Source organism: Peromyscus eremicus, chromosome 9 (genome assembly GCF_949786415.1).
Source record: "Peromyscus eremicus chromosome 9, PerEre_H2_v1, whole genome shotgun sequence".
In the NCBI taxonomy this organism is placed as follows: Eukaryota; Metazoa; Chordata; class Mammalia; order Rodentia; family Cricetidae; genus Peromyscus; species Peromyscus eremicus.
In genome coordinates, this window is record NC_081425.1 from 84851013 (window position 1) to 84874013 (window position 23001).

The 23001-nt window shown below is 43.7% G+C and overlaps 1 protein-coding gene across 2 annotated transcripts in view; it reads left to right on the plus strand.

Moving 5' to 3' along the window:
* The window catches only part of Cacna1d (calcium voltage-gated channel subunit alpha1 D), a 304192-nt gene that overhangs the window by 136000 nt on the left and 145191 nt on the right, over positions 1–23001 (plus strand). For both annotated transcript variants that reach the window (XM_059273955.1, XM_059273957.1), the window contains exons 4-5: positions 13175–13314; positions 22710–22852. In XM_059273955.1, coding sequence (XP_059129938.1) covers positions 13175–13314; positions 22710–22852 — 283 coding nt within the window. The remainder of the gene's footprint in view (positions 1–13174; positions 13315–22709; positions 22853–23001) is intronic.

Consider the following 23001-nt stretch of genomic DNA (forward strand, 5'->3'; position numbering starts at 1 on the left):
TTACAAACTTTATACTATTGGCAAGTTTTTTGTGACCTTCACATTCAGTTAAGTTTCCCTATCTGTGGTCATAACTTAAAACCCTAGTTGGAGACAAGACAGCTACTCCTAACTTCCCTGGTTCTTGGTTCACTGAGATCATTCTGGTGTGATTTCGGTAGAACGTTGTGGTGGTTTGAATGAGAATGGCCCCCAGCCAGGCGGTGGTGGCACACACCTTTAATCCCAGCACTCGGGAGGCAGAGCCAGGCGGATCTCTGTGAGTTGGAGGCCAGCCTGGGCTACAGAGTGAGTTCCAGGAAAGGCTCCAAAGCTACACAGAGAAACCCTGTCTCAAAAAACCAAAGAGAGAGAGAGAGAGAGAGAGAGAGAGAGAGAGAGAGAGAGAGAGAGAGAATGGCCCCCATAGGCTCATGTATTTAAATATTTGGTCCCTAGTTGATGGAACTGTTTGGGAAGGATTAGGAGGTGTGGCCTTGTTGGAGGAGGTGTGTCACTGGGGCTGAGCTTTGAAGTTTCAAAAGCCGGTGCCATTCCCACTTAGCTCCCTCTTTGCCTCCTGCTTGTGGATCAAGATGTGAGCCCTCAGCTACTGCTCCAGCACCATGCCGGACCACCTGTTGCCATGCTCCCCGCCATGATGATCATAGACTCTAACCTTCCGGAACTGTGAGCCCCAAAAGTAAATGATCTTTTACAACTTGCTTTGGCAATGGTGTTTTGTCCCAGCAACGGAAAAGTAACTAAGATAGCAATCTGTCCATCTGGGGAAGAGATGGCAGGCATGAAGACAGTGTTGGGGCAGTGGGTCTCCCTCCAGGAAGGTGCACTCTGGGCTCTTCAAAGCAGAGGGCATGTTTGTTGTTTTTGGTTGATGGTGGATTTTTTTTCTTCACCTGGAAAATGTTAGCATCTAATGAACCTCCTTGAGTGACTTCAAGCCACCAGGGCACAGGCACCTCCAGCGTCCTTAATCTTTTTCCGGCTCTTCAGCTGAAGTATTTAGCCTTCACATGACAGGCTGCTCAGGGACTTTCCCTTCTCAGGACTTTGTAGTCGCCTGTTCGCGCCACGTCGTCGACGACGGGAGCTGCTGTAGTCTTGTAACTCCTTGTTTGTCTTGCAGCAGGCATACGCGTCTGCTCGCTGACCAGTGTCCACAGTTTATCCAGGCTGACGGGGAGCAGAAGCTCTGCTTCCTCGTTAAGTGGTAATGCCTCATCCCAACTTTCCCAGGTTACCTTGTCGGAGTGGAACCTGTGGTGATTTGTGCCTCCCGCATCTCCCAGCCTCCTGGGTACTTGTGGAGCTTCTGATCCTGCTGTGGCCATGGCTCCCACAGCCCCAGAGTTTCTAGGTCCTCCTCAGTCTGGATGGCATGGCAGCAGCCAAAACAAAAGAGGGAGGCGTCTGCAAAGTCTCCTCGGTTGATGCTGCTGAGCGCCAGGAATAACTCAGTCTGTGGACTTTGCACATGACATGTAAACCATAATCTTTTCCCAGTCTTCCTTGCTCTGGCTTGGATAATTGACCCCATAAGAGACAGGAAAGTCTTAACTTTAGCTTCTATGTCCTGGGGTGTGTGGCCGGTTAAAGGAATATGAATGGATATCAAGGAAATTGAATGAGATGCCATTTTAAATTCAGAAATTGGTGAGTTTAACCATAAACAAATTGAAAAGCTTTTCTCTAGTTCTGTTAATGGGGAAAAGGAATGACTTTCTTGTTGAAATGAAAATGCTTGATTTTTAACCATACCGATTCCCGTCATTTTGAAATGCTTGCTGATTTCTGTTTGGCAAAGGAGGTAGACATGTTGTAAGGTTTGATTTGTGTTGTGTGTAACAACTGTGTCAAGACTTCTTTCTTTCTTTCTTTCTTTCTTTCTTTCTTTCTTTCTTTCTTTCTTTCTTTATTTATTTATTTATTTATTTATTTATTTTCCAGTTTTTCGAGACAGGGTTTCTCTGTGTAGCTTTGCACCTTTCCTGGAACTCACTTGGTAGCCCAGGCTGGCCTCGAACTCATAGAGATCCGCCTGGCTCTGCCTCCCGAGTGCTGGGATTAAAGGCATGCGCCACCACCGCCCGGCCAAGACTTCTTTAAAATGGTAGGCATTTCAAATTGTCCCATGCCATGATCCCCATAGATAGCCCAGGGAGTCAGCATGAGACTTGGGGAAGAGAGTTACAAAGACTAGATTATCCAAGGAGCATGTCACCTGTGCAGGGCATCATGGGAGTCAGAAGGCTGAGGCAGCAGGACTCATAGAGGTAAGAGAAGAGGCTGTTAGGTGAGAGACCATTCCCGTGGGGCTGAAACAGGCTATTCATTTGTAGAGTTCATCTGGTTGTGGAGGCGCTTGGTGTGCAGGTGGAGGATTTCAGTGGACTCTAGTCTTGTGCTTTCAGAGAAGTTTTCCTGAATGTTCCACCCACTACTTCCTTACCAAAGCCTCCCAGGAAGAGTTCCTGTAGCTTGATTGTCATTCTGATGGGCTTTGAGATTTTTGTATGTGCATCTGCCATCATTTTGGAGGATGTAGACAATATCTTAGCCATATGTGGATCAACCCGATATGGAGCAGATACCCAGTAAGTGTTGTTGACTTAAGTCAAAACGGGGTCTGGATGGTTGGGCAGAGCCTTTGAGGGCCTAAGTAAGGAAGTAGGAAGCTGTCAGCTATGACTGCATCCACGGCCAAAGGAACCCAGAGTCATCCCCCCCACACCCAGTCATCAGATGGGAAACACGACAAGTGAGAAGCAGTACATGGCCTGAGTGCAAACAGTGCAGGAACCCAGGATGGAATAAGCTTCAAACAGTGAATTTGGAAAGCTTTGCCTGTGTGCTCTTCTAGAGATAGTGGCTGGCAGAGCCCATAGGTCTTCTGTGGAGGGACCCTTCATTGATCCTATGTGGCAGAAGGTGTTTGCAGTGGAGTCTTTTCTTGGTAAGTGAGTCGTGACTGGCAGTCTTTGTATGTAGCTAGGGCTTTTCCACGTGCATTTGACCACAGGTCAACCCCAACTGGTTTTTGTAGCTGAAGAATATTAGGAGGTAGGTTTGTGACTTCAGGCTCCCCTTGATCCAGGGCTTTCAACTGGCAACGGGGGCCAGTGGCTTCTTCCGTCTGAATTTGTGTGTCTGACTCACTCTGTCTCCACTTTTTGCCTGAACCTTCCTTGGCTTTTATTTGAGCTTCACACTTCTTATCTATTGCCGAAGTGCAAATCCCAGGATTAGTGTTGACTGGACCTGGCTGGTGTGGGTGGGACCTTCGCCTGCCCTGAGCTAGCTGCCCAGTGTCCAGGCCAGCTCCTGTAGTTCTTGGAATGAGAGCTAGGGATGCAGTTGTTCCTGGGGAATAGGTAGAGTACTGTCATCCGGGAGTTCGCTGGATGGCAGGGACCCTAAGAACGCACTGCATCTGAAATGACCGCTCTCTACTGACGATCCAGGGGAGTGTTCCATCAGTCTCTGCTCCTGGCTCTGAGGCACCCTTCTGCTCAGAGACCAGATGTCTTTGAGGCTACCCTGCTAGCCTCTTCATTTGTCATTTCTGGACATATTAGGGACAACTACCTAGGCAGGTTCCTCCCCCACCTGGTGGATATGAGGTCTCTGGACTGCCATGGGGTCTCAGGAGAAAAATTCCAGAATTACAGAGGCTTCTGTAAGGACTGCATCCATACACACCCCCATAGGCAGGGCCACCTTCTCACCTCTGCCCTTCTTCAGGGCAGCACTTGACCATGACACATGCGTTTGCAAAGCTCCCACTGCTTTACCTAGCTGGATTTTCACTGTAACTTGGCTAGACATAACAGGCATGTTATGTCTTATTCCTGTTTTCCAGGTGAAGGAACTGAGAATCAGGAGGGGTAAATAAACAGGATGACACCAGGATTGGACTCAGGGGACAGAAATGTCATGTAAAATTTGTGCTTTTAAACAAAAATGAGAAAAAGCAAGGACACACTGACTATTGAAGCCCTCTTTTTTTCATGTGAATGTGCCATTAAACTGCCCATAGGGGGCCTCTAAGTGCATACTTCATTGGCGGCTGCAGGGATCCAAATTAGCTTTCCCTGCAGCCATCTAGTTTGGAGCAGAGGCCACCTGCCTGTGCATCACCCACTAGCTTTTACTAGGGTTTATCAAGACAGAGCAAGAGCAGCCAGTGGCTCCCTGGGGTCACCTCTTGAGAACTGTGTGAGACAGTCGGTGGGATTGTCTCAGCATACTCAGCCCACATGTGCACTGTGACCTCGGGTCACCCAGCCACCCGGAGAAATAGCAGCTGCTTTTGGTTCTTGCTACCCCAGGATGACTGTCTTTGAGGGTCTCTGGGACCTCCCAGAGGCTCCTGGTGAAGCCCGTGTTGGGACTTGGCCTTACATGCTGGGTGAATGAAGAGACCATCTAATTGTTTGCTCTTTTTACATATAGGAAGGGAGGCCAGGCGCTGTCACCTGCATGTAAGACCTATCATGCCTTGGCCCCTTTCTCCCGTCCTCACGCCCTATGTCCCTGACTCTGAGGACACCTACCACCATTTGTAAAATGCTCTTTTGAACATCAACAGCCTAGTACCCTGGCCCCACCATGAGACACAGATAGAGGGCAAGTGGCTGCACCCAAATGCAAGTTTCCCTGTAATTAGGCAAAACCAAAGGGGTCCTGGTACTGTAGACCATATCAGCAGGAAGGGATACATAATCCAAGTTAGTCAAAATATGTGGTTCCGCCCACTTATTCTCTTATAGATATTGAGTGTCTAGCCCACTTATTATCCACTTACAGATATTGGATGTCTAGTAATGTGATCTGCCTTGGGAATCCAATGATGCGTGAAGTAGAAATGACCCTGGGCTCTATAGGCATGGTCAATTTTTGAGAGAGACAACATTAGAGAGGTCATTTTTAAAAGTTGTTTTAGATTAATAAATACTGTACATATTTATGCTGTAACATGTTTTAGTGTATAGATACATTATAGAATGGGGAAATTAAGCTAATAAACATACCCATATTTACCTACATACTTTTTTTATGGTAAGAACATAAGAATCTTCTCTTAGCAATTTCCTACCATATTATACTTGGTTGTTACTCATACTGTTGTACAATGATATCCCAAGCTTCCCCCTTCTAGCTGAAATCCAGCTTCCCTCCAACCACTACTCTCTGCTTATATCTTTGACCTTTTTTAGATGCCACATATAGGTGAGGTCATGAGTGTATGTTTGTCTTTCCGTGCGTAGCTTATTTCACTGAACACAGTATCCTCCAGGTTCACCCATGTGTTGCAAATGATGGCATTTCCTTCTTTGAAGAGTATTTTTCTCTTCAAGGGAAACACCTTTCCTTTATCTTCACATCCCGTTGGACACTTAGGTTAGTTCTCCGTGTACAATGTTGCAGTATGACAGCACCTGCATCTCCTCAACATTCTGATTTCATTTCTTTGGTCATTTCCCTCTTGTGGAACTGTTATAGCAAATGGTAATTCCATTTTAAAATCTCAGTGGGATCTCATCCTCTTGTGCATATGGCTGTACTAGTTTGCAGTCTGCTGCATACAAGGACTCCCTTTCTCTACATCCACCAGCACTTAATATCTTGACTTTTGTGTGATAACCGTTGCCATCAGGTATGAAGTACTATTCAGTTTGGTGAAATTCCATTTATATAATTTTTGCTTTTGTTGCCTATGCTTTTGGGGTCATATCCAAAAAAGTCTTGGCTCAGATCAAACGTAAAGAAAATTTACTCTCTTTCTTCTAGTACTTTTACTTTATATTTAACTTATATTTCCATAATAATTAGTGATTTGAATATTTTTCCAGATGATTATTGGTCATTCTGTCTTTTTTTTAACTGTATACTCATATCCTTTGGGGAAATTTTCAAAAATATTGTATTCTTGCTAATAAATTAAGTTCCTTCTGTATTTTGGATACTAGCCCTTTTCAGTTGTATGGTTTGCAAATATTTCCTTTCATTCTGTAAGTTGTTATTCTATTGATTTTTTTGTGCACAAGCTATTCAGTTTGGTGCAATTCCATTTGCGTACTCTTTGGTTTTGTTGCCTATGGTTTTGGGGTCCTATCTAAAACGTCTTGGCTCAGATCAAAAGAAAAGAACACTTACTCTGCTTTCTTCTAGTACTTTTAGTTAATACCTTAATGTTTAGGTCTTTGATCCATTTTTCTTGGTTATGTATGTGCTGTAAGATAGAGCCTGTTTCCTTCTTTTGCCTAAGGATGCCCAGTTTTAACAGGACCATTTATTGCAGATACTGTCCTTTCTCCATTGTGTGTTGTTGACACCTTTGTCAAAGGTCAGTTGGCTGTAAATGTGTAGGTTTCTTATTGGAATATCTAGTAGAGAGGTAACTTTTTAATGAATTAGGAGTATGAATTTTACAGGTGTTGATAGGATATGTCAATGAACTCCAGTTTTGTCTAGGAAGTCAATAAAGGCTTTGCTGAGAATGTATTATTTAAGTTGAGGCTTGAAGGATAGGTGGAATTTATCTGTTGAAAAATGGAGTGGAAAGATATTATAGAAAGAGGGAACAGATGTGGAATTGTTCCACTATGGCCCAAGGTCATTCATGGAATGAATCAGTGGCTGAGCCCAGGCTAGGAGAAAACAGATATGGTAGCTGAATGCTCTGTGCTTTTTCTCCCCAATCAACTATGCAGGGCTTGTTTTTAATCCTTGTATCATGACACTGTAGCAACACTCTGAAGAGGGACGTTTTCATATTTGGTGGCAGGAACATTGAGGTCAGGAGAGCAGGTTGGGCAATGGAAAGCAAGCAGGACAACGTGTGTGTGTGTGTGTGTGTGTGTGTGTGTGTGTGTGTGTGTGTGTACGCATGTGTCTAGGCTGCCCATGGTGCATAGTAGAGGGTTCTCATAGATGGGAATTGAAAAAGTTGGAGAGACTAATTGTAAGGTGGAGATGCAAGGATGGCTTTACCCCTGGGCTGTAGATAGGATAAAATTTGAGGTATTTCTTAGTCAACTGTTCTATTGCTGTGAAAGACATCATGACCAAAGCAATTCTTATCAGAGAAAACATTTAATTTTGGGTTTGCTTATATATTCAGAGGTCTAATCCATTATCATCATGGTGGGGATCATGGCAGCATACAGGCAGGTGCTGGAGCAGTAGCTGAGGGCTACATCCTGATCCATAGTCAGAGAGAGAAAGAGAGACACTGAACCTGGTGTGGGCTTTTAAAACCTCAAAGCCCCTCCTGTGATAAACCTCTTCCAACAAGGCCATACCTCCTAATCCTTCTAATCCTTTCAAATAGTGCCACTCCTTGCTGGCTAAGCATTTAAACGTATGAGCCTAAGGGGTCATTCTTATTCAAACCGGTTGTGGGATAATCTTTTTGTACCCTGCGAAGATGTGTCTCTGCCAAGGCACCTTCTGATTGGTTTAATAAAGAGCAGAATGGCCAATAGGTAGGTAGGCGAGGATAGGTGGGACTTCCGGGGAGAGAGAGGAACTCGGGGTGGGGGTGAGAGTAAGAATCTGGCATGTGAGATTTGCCAGTGAGACATAGGGGAAGCCAGATGCACATATGGAGGATATAGATTCTGCCATGTGGCAGAATATAGATTAATATAAACTGATTAAGTTTTAAGAGCTAGTTGGGAACAAACCTAAGTTAAGGCCAAGCTTTCATAATTAATAAGAAGTTTCTGTGTCATTGTTTGGGAGCAGGCAGTCCAAAGGAAGTCTGACTACGTTCAAACCACCACAAGATAAGAGGAAAGCCACCTTCATTTCAGCAATTTGACTGCTTTTCTCCAGACTTGCTCTAGGAAGAATTTATAATAAATTCTTAGATATATTTTTTATTATTATTATTTTATATTATTATATTATAATAAATTCTTAGAGATATATATAATAAAAACTTAGATATATTTTTTCCTTGTTGATACATATCCTAGGATCACAAATCGTCATGTTTTTATAATTTTCTTTATGTCTGGTTGTATTACTTTATTCTTCTCCTTTTTCCTTCACTGTTTTTTTTTTTTTGTTGTTCTTGTTTTTGTTTTTTCGAGACAGGGTTTCTCTGTGTAGCTTTGCGCCTTTCTTGGAACTCACTTGGTAGCCCAAGTTGGCCTCGAACTCACAGAGATCCGCCTGGCTCTGCCTCCCAAGTGCTGGGATTAAAGGCGTGCGCCACCACTGCCCGGCTTCCTTCACTGTTTTCTAGTAGCACCTGTGAGTATTTTATGCATGCTGTGTGTGGTGGTAGGTGCTAGAGTTACAAAGGCAGAGAGGAATAATCCTTGAAAACAGGGAGGTGAGAACTGCAAGGGCACCTGCTGGCCACACAAAGAGATGTGTGGGACAGCTTCTCACAAGCCAGGGAAACCTCTCAAAGACAAGGGCCATGTGGGTGGATAAGCAAAGCCAAGGGGTAAATGCCACTGGCTGGTGTCAGCCTCTTTAGAGTTCTGTCAGCCAGCTGGGTCTCTGAGGTTAGATGGTAAGCTCTGCTAAGGAGGAACCTTGGATGGACAGATGGATGCCCTTGTGGATGGATGGATGGACAGGCAGACAGATGGATGAATGCTGATGCCACAGCACACTGCAAAAGGATCCTGGGGGTGGGGGAAGAACCAACTATTCTGGAATCTCCCAGTTCCTGCTAGCTGATGGGTTTGGTTTCCTACAGATTAAGTAGCTTAGAGACTGGAAATTAGTTCAGAAATGATTGACTTAGAGACTGTCCTACTGTTAAAAATCTGCTGTTTAAGAAGATAAACTGGGTTCCAGAATTAGATTTGAGGGCTGGGGAAATGGCTGATGGATAAGACCTGAGACCTGAGACCTAAATGCTGAGACCTGAGGCTGAGCCCCAGAACCCATGTGAAGACTCTGGGCATGTAGCTATGCACTTGTGATCCCAGAACTTCGCAAGCAGAGAGCTGGATCTGTGGTGCTCTCTGGCTAGCAAGCCCATCTGGTGTGCTCCAGGCAAACCATAAAACAAGGTGGCTAGCTCTTGAGGAAGAAGGACACTTGAGGTTGATATCTGTCCTCTACATGTGTGCATGTTTATGTGCATCTGTGCACACATGTACCCACGAGAAACCCTCACCCCCATACTAAAACAAAACAAAAAAACCTAGATTTGAGCCTTTATTTCTCTGATAGTTTAAAGTCTCATGGGAGACTCAGGTCTTATGTAGAGAGGTTTTAGGTGATGTCTTTCCTCCTCCTCCTCCTCCTCCTCCTCCTCCTCCTCCTCCTCCTCCTCCTCCTCCTTTTTCGAGACAGGGTTTCTCTGTATAGTTTTGGTGACTGTCTTGGATTTCACTCTGTAGACCAAGCTGGCCTCAAACACATAGAGATCTGTCTGGCTCTGCCTCCCGAGTGCTGAGATTAAAGGCGTGCGCCACCACCACCCGTCTAGATGATGTCTTTCTAAAGGGCAGTTTGACTGGCACTACCCACTCAAGACCTCCTGCTGAAGAGAAGAAACCCCTGCTGGGCATGACTGAGCCATCTAGGCCTTGCTGTACTTGGCATATAGAGGGGGTTGGAATCATGTAGCCTTCCTGTTTCGGTGGTAGGGGTCACTTTTCTGATGCAGCCTTGGCCCAGACTTTGTAGAGAAGAGTTATATCATGTCAAATCTAGGGGTTTCTCATCTGTCCTTTCCCAGCTTCCCGGCTTCTCCATGCTGTGGCTCAGTCCTCAGTGCTCTCATCTGTCTCTGCTGTGCTGGAGCTCACCTGACTCTCTGCCTCCAGACTCTGTTCCATGTTGTCTGGCTTTCTTCTTACCTCCCTTTTCAATCCACTTTCCTTCTTCAAATGAGCAATCCTTTTGAAGCAGGTAATTGTTACACTTCCTCAATTTTGTTTTCCAATAACAACAACAATAATAATAATAATAATACTCAGTCTGTTTAATGTAGAGGTACTCTTGTCTCTCAGGAATCTTTTGTAGTGTCAGATTGAAGATTGGATGCCACCGGCTTATAGGTCAACTGGTCTACCATGCTGTGCTTGTTCATTTGGCGTTTGGCAGAATCTCTGTAACAAAAAACCATATTATAGCAAGCTTCTATATCTCCCAACTTGTTTCATCAAGTAATTCACTAAAGATTTTGGAAAGAGGAGCCAACATCTTTAAAAAAGAGGATGAGGAGAGGAAGGGAGGAATATAAAAAAGCCCTTCAACTATTCAGTTACACTAATGGCCCTCCTATTATTGTGGCACAATTACTTACAAATAAAAGGCAGAGGGAAAAACAAGTGCATTTGGTAGGTGTACTCTCTGTTCTCTGTCTTGTTTTTCTGCTCTGAAGTATGGTACTGTCTTGACGTAGGGATGTAACTGCTATGAATATTGATGGCATGGCAGCCAAAATTTCTTTCCTGTCTGGCCTAGTAAATAAAGCAGGGAGGATGAAAGGGAAGAGGAATAGTCAAGTCAGTGTGCTGTTTTTAGATTAGCTCGTTCTCTTAGAACTAGTAGTCTTGAGAACATATTGACGATGTACATTTGGTGGTTGGGACAGCTCTGAGTACAGCAGGTGGGTATTTTCAGAGCTCAGGGCCTCTGGTTATAGTCACAGAATGCTTCTCTTTGTGCTTTCAGAGTCCATGTTCCTTCCTGGATCTCTACACACCTCCCAGTGCAGAGTCCAGCCCTGACCCTTACTGTATTGATTGTATTATGAATGGGAGGTTGTGTGGTGTGTCTCCTATGAGGACATCCACCTAGGATGTGGCAGGGAGAGGATAGGGCATCTGGGTTGCAGACAGAGCAGTAGGCTGTAGGTCCACGCGTGGCCTGTGGTGGCGGTGGTACATGGGCTGCTCTCGGGCATCATCAGGGCTGCTTAGCCCAGGGTATCTGTCTGTGTGAGGGAAGTAAGGGACAGGAGTGAGAAGGATGACCAGAAGGCTGAGGGATGGGTACACAGGACGAGCCAGCTGAGAATTCAATCTGTTTGAAGGATCGGAAGTTATAAATGGGTGGGAAATGGGTATGAGTTAGGGCTTTCACATCATAAACATCAAATGAGAGTTTCTTAGACTGAGGTGATGATGTTCCAGGGATCCAGAGAGCATTGGAGGGCGTGTTTAGAAATGATACAAGCCAGGGCTGGCTAGGTAGCTCAGTGGGTGGGGATGCTTATTGCCAAACCTCATGACCTGAATTCATTTCCCTGAACCCACATGGTGGAAGGAGAGAATTGATGCCTACTTGTTTTCCATTGACCTCCACATATATGTGTACACGCGTGTGTATGCACACACACACACACACACACACACACACACACACACACACACTCACATGTGGTCAGGGGACATTAAGAGCCAAGAATGGTCTAGGGTTAGACAAGGCAAAGCTGATCAGTTGACTTTTACATAACAAGTGAGGGGTCAAAAGGGTAGGCACTGTCCTGATGTATAGGCCGCAGCTGGCTATTGACCTGGTGGCCCAGAGGGAAGATGTTGGCGGACAAGCCATGAGAAACTTCTGTCCTGGGGCAGCCAGAGACAGGAGCCAGCTGTCTGGCAGCAGAGGCCTGCAGCCTAGGGGGTAGCTCAGACATTTACATTGAAATGCAGAAGAGTGCTGTAGCTACTGCAAGCAAATGCATGCATAAGTGTATAGATATGTAACATTTTTAGGAAGGCAGGCCTGTAGGAATCATCCTGAAATGAATATCATAAAAGATGATTTCCAAAATAAGTTCTTGCGCAGAAGAATTTCTTTTAAAAGGCATAAATTAGCATTTATAAACACACGTCTGCAATAGTAGTCACGTGGAACAGCCGTGTCTGCCTTCTCCTGTGCGATGGGGGGGGGGGGGGGGAGAAAGGACGTAAGAGTTGTGGCTGAGGCCGCTGGCTTCCGCACAGATGGAGAAGTACTCTCCCACTAACTCTCGTGATTTTAGAGGTTCTCTCTGTACATGCCCGAAACTCCCGTGTCCTCCACCAAACCAAAGTTTTCAAGAGTGGGACCAGAGTTGGGATGTTTTTCGAGTCCTTGGCTCCTTCTGTGGTGTCTGTCATGTGGAGGAAGAGCTCACTGTTTTCCTGAGCCAAATTTGTTGTAGCCTCCTGTTCTAGGCATGATGATGAGCAAAGTCCATGATCCTAAGGAATGGGACTCCTAAGGATCATAGGAGCAGAGGGCTCTAGAGCCCACGGAGAAAAGTTCTCCTTAGATGATTTTTTGTTTTGTTGAGTAGATTGAAGTCGGAAAATGTTGCTAGGTTACGGGTGGCCCTGTCCATCTGGGTTTCTATCAAAATTGGGGCTTTATAAAGAAAACATTTATAGAAGGAGGCCTCCGTGTTTAGACCTGTTGATTGAGGCATCCTTTTCTGCTTGTGAAGTCGTGTGGGTTGGAGTCGCAGAGGTTCTAGCCATCAGGCAATGCTGTAGAGGTATGTGGCAGTCAGATGGGAGCAGCCACGGGTGCTGAGATGGAGGCAGAGCTGTACCTGGGAGGCTGCTTGGGGGTCCATCAGTGGTGCCAGCCTGGAAGAGGAGGCATGCCAGTCACTGGGCAGTGTCCTCAGCATCTGAGTTCACTACCTTTCACCCTGTGGGTGAGGGCAGTCAGATCTAGAGTAGAATAGGTATTTGTCCAAGGTCACCTTGCCACACAGTGACAAAACTGGCTTTAACTTGAGATGTCATAAGAAAACCCGAGAAGAAATAAGGGTTAAGTCCATTACGTCTTCATTTTTTTTCCCAGAGGGCGTTCTGTTCAAAGCCGTTGTTGGGATGTTTGTTTCATCCTTGTGCTTTTCTGGGCCTGTTCTGGAAATCTCGAGGGAAATGTGCTGCGTTGGGCAAAAGTGTGCAAATAGAAAACATGCCTGTTATAGCCTAGGAAGACTCATTGCACATGCATCAAGGCAGGTGGCAAAATGCAATAATGCAGCCTGGAACGATAGGCATTAACACTTAGCTGCTTATGAGAAATTCAGCATTAAAATCAAAATGCTTCCCCAGCCCAGGTGCAGGGTAGTGGTCCCAGTTCCCGTGATAAAACTGTAGAAGGAAATGCTTGTGTTTTTGAGCTGTTGGTTCTAATCACTGTTTCTTTTTTTCATCCCTTTCAACCTTGGTGCATTTGTCTCTCTTTACAGGAAAAAGTAGAATATGCCTTCCTGATTATTTTTACAGTGGAGACATTTCTGAAGATTATAGCGTATGGATTGTTGCTACACCCTAACGCTTATGTTAGGAATGGATGGAATTTACTGGATTTTGTTATAGTAATAGTAGGGTAAGTCCCTCTGGCTTTGGGGAAATGGAGGTGTGGGCTGGCTGGTAAAGGGTACATAGCCTTCTTGGGGAAGATGGCTGTTTTTATGCCAGAGAGATGGCACCAGGTCCTTCCGGGCGTGTTTTCGATGCTGACAGATCTGCTGTCAATCCCTGGGCAGAGTCAGCTGTGAAGATCTCTCATGACTGGTGCTGTGGTTGGGGAAGTCAGTAACACACTGTTGGAGGAAGTCTCAGCTGCTAATGAGAGATGATTCACCTCACAGGGCCTTGAGTCTCCACAAATAGACCTGCCCTGCTGGTGGGTGGTGTCAAGTGAATACAGCTCCTAAAACCTAGCACCCTGCTAGTTAAAAACATGGGTATCATGTAATAAAGCCTTCCTAGCAATGAGGTACTTGGCTGTTTAATATCCCTTGAGCTAAGCTATTATGCTTTTATGCTGACTTGTGGGAGAAACTCTGGCATGCCACTTTCCCACTTTAAATAACAAAACAAGCGTCTGAATACTGTCACATATCTGGCATAAAATAAAATAAACTAGAAAATGCAGAGAAGCAGGTGTTCTTTGAAAACCCTGTTGCAAGAGGAAGACGCTGGTAGATTTAGTTAAAGGAGAATGTTAGAATGAAAAATAGAGGTCCGTGTTGCTCTGTTCTTCCACACCTGGAAATGTTGCCGGCGGAGGAGACATGAATCAGGTCTCAGCAGCAGACACCCACCAAGGAAGATAAGCTATAGCCCTGCTCTGGGGCTGTGTACCCCAGCCATCCTATGAGTTACTCCTAAAATTATGCTTGTTTTCATCAAGAGTGTTTTTAAAGATGTATTTGTTTTTACTTTATATGTATGAGTTTTTCACCTGCGTGTATATCTGTGTACTGGATGCATGTCTACTGCCCATGGGAGCTAGAAAGGGTATCATATCCCTCAAAGTGAGGTAACAGATGGTTCTGAGCTGTTGTGTGGGTGCTAGGAATCAAACCCAGGTCCTCTGCAAGAGCAGCAAGTGCTCTTAACTGCTGAGCCATGTCTCCAGTTGTAAGAGAGCTTTTAAAGTCATCCCTCTGTTTTCAGATCAGTGGCTTTATTCAGCTGCCTTTTGCAGTTGGGCAAGCTGAGTTATCTTTTAGGTTATCTGTTTGTATCATGATTCCTCTGGTTTTTTTTTTTTTTTCATTGGAGATGACTTTTTCTGCCTGTTTGGAGAGCAGCTTAAGTTTGGGAATGTCCTTTCACACTAGGAAGTGAAAATGGGGCCCAAAGTGGTAGCCCATTGGATGGTTTTGCAAAACCTCCCTTAGTATATTGGCATCTAAGGCTCCATTGCAGAGGTAATGTATCTAAAGTGAATAGGTGGCAGATAGACATGAAGGCAAATGCCTCCTTATTTGGTACACCTGTCAGGGAGTGGTAAGCTGAAGCCTGGGAGGTCTTTTGATTCTGTAAGAATCTTGTAAAGCCAAGTGGTGGTGGTGCATGCCTTTAATCTCAGCACTCGGGAGGCAGAGGCAGGCAGATCTCTGTGAGTTCAAGGCCAGCCTGGTCTACAGAGCAAGTTCCAGGACAGGCTCCAAATCTACACAGAAAAACCCCGTCTCGAAAAAACAAAACAAACAAGCAAACAAACAAAGAATCTTGTGCCTTTCCTGCCATTGGACTTTTATTCAACTAGCGAATGGAGATGCTTGGCTTCATTTCTTGTGTCTCCATGCTACGATCACCTGGGCTCTTTTTTTTTTTTTTTTTCCCCCGATGGAACATTTTCCCACAACAGCACATCATAGGAACAGGGAGCCAAGTTTAGGATATAAAACTTCCGGAAACCTGAGAAACATAAAATGGGAAGGGAGACAACTAGTCAGAGAGCTCTGTGCATGTGCCTTGGGATCCTCTGAAGTTTGGACTGACACTAAGCTGCAGTCCGTGAGGCCAATCAAAGAAGATTGTTATGGAAAAGAGAAAGACTGAGAGCAGAAACTACAAATAAATAATAACCAGAATTTGCCTAAGATTGAAAGGTGTTTGTTATCCAAATACCCAGAATGAATTACTGCATTGAACACCCTGGACTGTCAGTAGACACCCCAGAAAATGGAGTTAACCTAGATCTAGAGTAGAGTTTGGCAAACTATGGCCAGGGGACCAAATTCTAGTCAATCCGGCCTGCCATCTACTTTTATAAATAAAGTTTTATTGTAACATAGTCAATTCAGTCATTGAGTTGAGGAGTCCAGATATAAAGCCTTAAAATATTTACTGTCCAGTCCTTTACAGAAAAACTCTGCTATCCCTGCTCTAGAGTAAAGCTTGAAGCTTAGATAACAGTGTTTGAGAAGGAGCCTGAAGGAGAGAGAACTGATAAGCAGGTAACTTAATTACCTAAAGAAAGAAAGAAAGAAACAAAGAAACAAAGAAACAAAGAAAGAAACAAGACTTTTCAAAGGAAAAATCAAGTCTAAATACTTAGATGATTATTCTAAGTACTTCACCTGCAATCAGGTAATACTAGATATATGCAGAAGTGTGGCCACTAACAGAGGAGATTCTATGACTAGAAACAGACCCAGAAATCACAGAGATGATGGCAAGGGACTTTATAAGGGTTTAAAACAACAGCTCTGATTATGTTTATGGTGTGACTACAGTGGGGGAAGGACTGAACAATAAAAGAAACACATGGAACTTGAAGTTGTGAAAAGAACAAAGGAAATGAAAAGGTCCCCAGATTGGCTCACCAGTGTACTAGGCAATACCAAAGACAAAAAAAAAAAAAAAAAAAAAAAAAGATCAGGAAACTTAAAGATATAGCAATAACAATAATAATTAAGGAAAAATGAACACCTCACTCACTTGTGAATTATCAAATGTTCTAATGTGTACATTTGGAGTCTCAGGAGAAGGGAAAGGCTGAAGAGATGGCAGTTAAGTCTAAACAGTTAAGACTACTGGCTGCTCTTGCAGAGGACCTGAGTTTGGTTCCTATAACCCCCATGCCAGCTCTGTAGTCCCAGATCCAGGGGCTCCAACGCCCTCTTCTGGTGTCTGTGTCATATGGTGCATATAAAACACATACAGGTACATACACATACACATAATAAATACATCAGTAAACAGTTTTTAGGAGGAAGAGAAAAGAAGGGGCTGGAAGACAGAAAAAGAAAGTCCTTGACGTAATAGTTCTAAATGTTCCAACTATGATGGAAAATGTACTCAGAAGTTCAAGGTGCTTGGCAAAACTTGATCCAAAAAACCATAGAGGAAAGTGCATCATAACCACAGTTAAGTAAAAGGTAAAGAGAATCTGGAAATGGAAGAAAAGATATCTCAAGTACAAGCCAGAAGACAACAGATGCACCTTCAGAGTCCTAGGGGAAATGTCAGCTTAGAGTTCTTATCCAGTGAAGTTCCTTCCAAAACCCAAGTCAAAATTGAAACTTTTTTAGACAAACCGAAGCTGAGACTTCATGACTGACAGACTTGAACATCCAAAAATGTTAAAAGACAGCTTTTCAGGCTGAAAAAAAAAAAAAAAGACATCGGGTAGGAATGAAGACACACACACACACACACACACACACATACACACACACACCACACACACACTGAGGAATTCCAGACAGGGTGAATTTAAAGATATTTATCCTCATTTTAAAATCTCTTAAAAGGTAATTGTCTAAAACAAAACAACAACAACAACATATTGTGTCATTTGTACCTTTGGTAGCAGTAAAATTCTGACATTAGCACAGGGGATGAGAGAGAGGGTCATTGTGGGCTGTGGTTGAGTGTGTATACACTTAAAATGACAGAATCGTCACTAGAATGGTGAGATACTGTTTGACGATAGATAGATCATGGGCAGATGAAAGTGTAGATTGTAAACCCTGGTTCCTAGATTGGCAAACTACCAACCCTCCACCCCAAGGCCTAGAAACATCTCTACTTTAAGCCTGCTTCTCCACATTAGTTAGGCATCTTGCCACCTACTTTGGCAAATAAGGTTTTATTGTGACCCATCCATACTCTATGTGTGGCTGTTTGGTCTACTTGATGTTTAATGGCAAAGTTGATTCAGTGCCCCGGAGATCCTGTAGTCGGCAAGTCCTAGAGTGTTTACTCATCTCCCTTCACAGAAAGCGTCTGTTGACACTTTCCCTACACGAGCCACACAGAGCTTTAATTATTAATATTAAGGCAAAAGTGAAGACTAAATGCAGTAGAAAGAAACACAAGAGCAAGAAAGTCAATTCAGAAAAAAGTAGAGACGAAAAGACAAAAGGAAAACAGACAACAAGATGGAAGGTTTAACACAGCAGAGCCTCAATTAACACCATGAGTCTATCAGATTGCCGTATATAAAAACAAGACTCAACTTTCTAATGTCTGTCTTTGTCTTTCTTTAATGCAAAGACAAATGATTTGTGAATAAAGGTAGAGAAAAGACAGCTAGAGGGCCTTTATCAATATCCAACCAAGTAGACTTTAGAAAAAGGGGTGATTGGGCACACACACAGAGACATTTCATAATGATAAAAGGAATTTATCAAGATGATCTAAGAACCCTCTTTGCTCAAATGTCTGGTAACAGAGTGTCAAAATGCCCGAAGCAAAAGCTGTTAGAGCTGAAAAAGGAGCAGAAAGATGAGCGGGTCTGGCTGTGCACCCCAGTTCTCTGTCCTGGAATGTGGCGAGGACACGGTAGTGGACAGGGAGAAGGGGTGCACATTACTACTAACCACCTTGACTTTTTTAAAGAGCTCCGTCAGTAAAGCAGAATACCTATTCTTTTCACATGCTTAGGACATCTTCACCAAGAGAGTAATATTCTGGGCCACAAAATAAATCTCAGCGAATTTAAGACTAAAAAAATCATAGAGAATCAAGTTTTCTGAATGAATATAACAGTGTTTCTGGATAGAAAGTCACTATAAAAAGCATAGGAACGTCTAAATACTAGCCTTGAGCAATTAGAAAGAGAAAGTATTAAATGTTACTATTTACAATGGCACAAAAACGATGAAGTATTTAGGTGTGGATAGCTCACTAATGGCAATGTCTTCATGGGAGGAACCAAAGGAAAGCCAAAGAAGCAGAGAGCGGTACCACACTCGCATGTTGGAAGATTTGATAATGTTAGCATTTCCACTTCCTCCCAAATCAAGGTGTAGATTGAATCCTAACCTCAATACTAGCAGGCTTTTGAAAAATTGACAAGATTTTTGTAGCATCTGTATGGAAATTAGACAGACTCTAAACTGGCCAAAGAAATCTTTAAGAACAAAGCTGGAGCCTGATCTTATAGTGTGCTGTAACGTTATTGGAGTCAAAATAGTGCAATATTGATGTTAGGAGTTGACATGAAGATCAATGGAATCAAAGAGGGGCATCTAGAAATAGACATATGTGTATGCCATCAATTGATTTGAGAAAAAGATGCCTTGATAGTTCAATGGCATAAGGAAACTGTTTCCAGTAAATGTGCTGAAACAACTGTTTGTTGATATGAAAGACTATTCTTACCTCATACCATATGTAAATGTTGCCTTCACATGAACCATAGACACATATTTACAATTTAAAACTACACAATTTCAAGGAGAAAATACTGTAGAGCACTTTTATGATTCCCAGGCAGGCCAAGATTTCTAAGGCACAGGTGCTGGGGGTGCACTCCTTAAATCCCTACACAGGTGGAGGAGGCTCCGGAATTCAATCAAGGGCTTCCTCAGCTATGTAGTGAGTTCAAGGCCAGCCTGGGACACATGAGATCCTGTCTCAAAAGACAAAGAGGCCAAAAGCAGCACCCATTAAAGAGACAGTGAAAAGAATCAGCTTTACCAAAATTTAAAACTTTTCTTTAAAAGTCAGAGTGAAGAAAATGTTTAAAAAAAAAACAGTTCATGGAGGGCAAAAAAAAAAGTATATAATGTATATTCACAGAGGGTAAAAAATATACTCTAAAGGCTTGGTCAGATATATCCATTCAGCATGTATAAAGGACTGTTCAAGAAGATAGCACACTACATAATGGGCAAAATATCTGAATGGATCTTCATTTAAAAAAAAAAAAAAAACAACCGTGTGGCTGGCCAGCTAGCCCCTGAACATTGTTAGTAAGTAAAGAAATGCTGATTAAAACCACAGTAACAGCACTGTGTGCCTACTGGGACCACTGGGTGTAAAGAGACCAAATGGCAGCCAGCACATGGGCTAATTGAAACCCTCGTGTACCACTTCTAAAGATGGAAGCAGTAAAAACACTTAGAAAGACACCTCCCCTTCTTCCAGCATTATAAACATTTACCAAGTGACCATATTACTAGTTTTCTGGTATTTATCCAAAGCAATGAAAACACATGTCCACAGAATGACTTTATTTAAAATAGAAGAAAACTGAAAATAGCTTTATACCACAGAACAGGTAAATTGATAAAAATATCATGACGTGTTTACTTAATTGAGTATTTTATTTAACAGTAAGATAAGCTTACAAATGTAACAACTTGGGTGAATCTCAAAAAATATGATAAGCAAAAGGCATACCATGGGATTCCTTCCTATAGTGTCTAGAAAGGGAAAGGCCTCTGTAGTGAGTAGTCCGTCAGTGGTAGCCATGGGTGGCTGCAAAGGGCCCGAGAGAGGAGCTGGAGACGCTGGAATCCTCTGTCTTGACCCTGGTTGTTTGTGGCATTTCCTTCTGTGTTTGTCATAACTCCAGCTAATTTAAACTTTAAACAGGTGCATTTCTCATATGTAAAATAAACTGTGGTGAAGTTGATTGTAAAGATAAAAGTAACTTAAAGTAGAGCTAGATTCAATGGTATTTCGTAGTATAAAAAAACTCACAGATTATTTATCTAAAATATTAACCCAGTCCCTACCACCACGAAAAAAAAAAAAACAGGAAGTAAAATTCTTACTAAATTGTAGTTGGTCATGGACAAGAGCGGAAGAAAAATTATAGAAAAGAAAAAGAACAATTATGATGTCTTTGAGTCACATTCCCACTCACTACAGTTTCCAACTACAGTCTGTTTCTCTGTCCATAGCGACATGTTACTTTTGGCAATATTCCCACTGAAAAAGACATTAAGAAATTAGCATGTAGCTGTTAATAATGTGAGTGCACAAGGACCAAGGGGCCTGTGGTAGCTGAAGTTACTTCCTTTAAAGAAAGCATGGTCTGGATCAGCTCTCACCCCACTCTCTGGGTTCTTAGTCAAGAGATATTTTCGGCATTCAAGCTTTTCACTTAAACTTTTGTGAGGGAGAACATGGTGTCCCCATTCTGGTGCACCAGATCTCAGTCAGTTTGGGCATGTCCTTTTCTCCTCATGGAGAAAACTTTTAGTAATAACCCAGGACCCCATATCGCTGCTTCCTTCCCCTGTGCGTATCTGTTCAGGTGCTGAGGTACATGATGCGTTATTATTATTACTATTACTACTACTATTATTATTGGTGGGAGCGGGAGAGGAATAGACCGTAGAATCTGAGATCAGAGAGGGCAGAGCTCTGAGATTAAGTTTTCTCATTTTACTGAGGGGGAAACTGAGTCCCAGAGAAGAGAGGCTTCACAGCCCACACCAAATACAAGCGGCAGCAAGCGTCTCTCTGACTCAGGCTCTTGTGTGGTAGCAGAGACATTCTTCACCTCTTTTCAAGGACACTGTCGAAGAATGGGGGATGAGATGACATTGCAAAATCCCCATGCTTGGGAGCAGTCTTCAGTCACCCTGTGCTTGTGAACAGTGTCTTCAGTCACCCTGTGCTTGTGAGCAGTCTGTCTTCAGTCACCCCGTGCTTGTGAACAGTGTCTTCCGTCACCCCGTGCTGTGAACAGTGTCTTCAGTCACCATCTGCAGGAGTTGCTTTCCTAACCCTTTGGGTTGAACATTCCTGTGGCTTCCACATTTGCAGTTTGAAGTTTGCCTTTCTTCCTTTCGCTTGGTTTCTCCGAAGCTGTGAACTTGGTTTTGGGAGGAGAGGTTTTTGGTTTTTTTTTTTTTAACATTAGCTTTGCTGCGGAAGTTTACAGTCATTTTTAAAAGCCAACGTAATAGGAAAGCTGTCCTAACCTTGATCAGTTTCCCCAGTCGGAACTCAAGCTAGCTCCCCATCAGAAGCTTTGAGAAGATAGAGACCTGGCTGTTCCCCCTCCTGGGCCCTTGCTAATTGCTGTTCCGTTATTAAAACAAATGCCCTTGAGTCACAGCGCTGTGCCCAATCAGGCCAGCAATCAGACCACCCTGTGTTTTATGGACCTAGTGTCTTGGTGACCCAGAGGCCTGTCAAGGAGGGGGCAGAATTTCTGCTTTGGCTGCTAATTAAACTTTAGAAACCTTTTCTTTGTTGCGGAGCCAATCATTCCCACAATCTGATTGGCCAGAGTTAATGCTATTTGCAATGGGCAAATTTATTATTTACTCAGAAAAAAAAGAGCAACCATTCCAAAGAATAAATATTTATTTAAAAAAGCAAAAATAACTGTCAACTGAGAAGACTGTCCAAAAATAGCGTTATCCGAAAAACCTAAGAGTAGGAAAAAAAACTTACCCTTGCTGCCAGATACAACATCACTCCCATTTCAGAAGGGAAACCGGCGATATTAATGCCTTCCCTTAGATAACTCTTTTAGCCTTTGCACACCACAGCTCTCTGGCATCTATCTGTGATTCACTGTGTTTTGACAAATACCTCAATGAGGCCGCAGGTGGCGGGTGTCAGCGACTGCGCTGGGAGAGGTGTAACACATTAAGATGTGGGACTTCGAAGTCGTCCATCTATTTAGCCGTCCAGACATTTCTTGAGCACTTCGTATGTGCCAGGAGCTGTTTTAGGAATGGAGCTAAAACAGACGAAATGAACAGATGAAAACTCACTACCCTCATGGAGCCTACATCTTGACCTCGTCAACAACGCACCTGGATTCAAACGTTAGCTCTGCCCTTGGTGGCCCTACTTTGGGCAGATGAGCCTTTCCTGTCAACTTGGTTTCCACATGTGTGTCACGGGGTCTCGGTGATGCCGTGGGAGCGGGCTTTTGTGAGGGTGAGCGTAGTGGCGGATGGGAAGTACAGTTTGGGCTCAGAAGCACAGCCACCGAGACCATTGTCATCAAGTGCCCTTTGTTCTCTTGGGAGCCTCAGTGAGTCCCTGCTTCTGGTTGCTTTGTTGGCATGAACACAGGTCTGAGCACCCCGTGTCAGAGGTCCTTCAGGTAGCAGGGCAGGCTGGGCTTCCGTGGCCAGGCTCTTGGCCTTTATTTAGCTTCCTTGTATTTAGTTCGCCGCCGCCCAGAATTAGCGCTTGTTCAAAAATAACTGCTATTATCACCCCGCGTAGCTTACCTGGATGACAGACTAACACGTGTTCCTCTCCTTCCTCTTCCAGATTGTTTAGTGTAATTTTGGAACAATTAACCAAAGAAACAGAAGGCGGGAACCACTCCAGTGGCAAATCAGGAGGCTTTGACGTCAAAGCTCTCCGTGCCTTCCGAGTGCTAAGACCACTTCGACTTGTATCAGGAGTGCCCAGTAAGCCATTTGCTTCCTACCCACTAGAAGTACTGCTTTTCCCCTGTGGGGTGGGTCTCAGGATCAGGAAACGGTGCTCCGAGGTGAGTTGCCCTGTGCCTGGTAGGGGCCCAGCCGCAGTAGGCCTTCCTTGGTGCTGGAGGACTCGC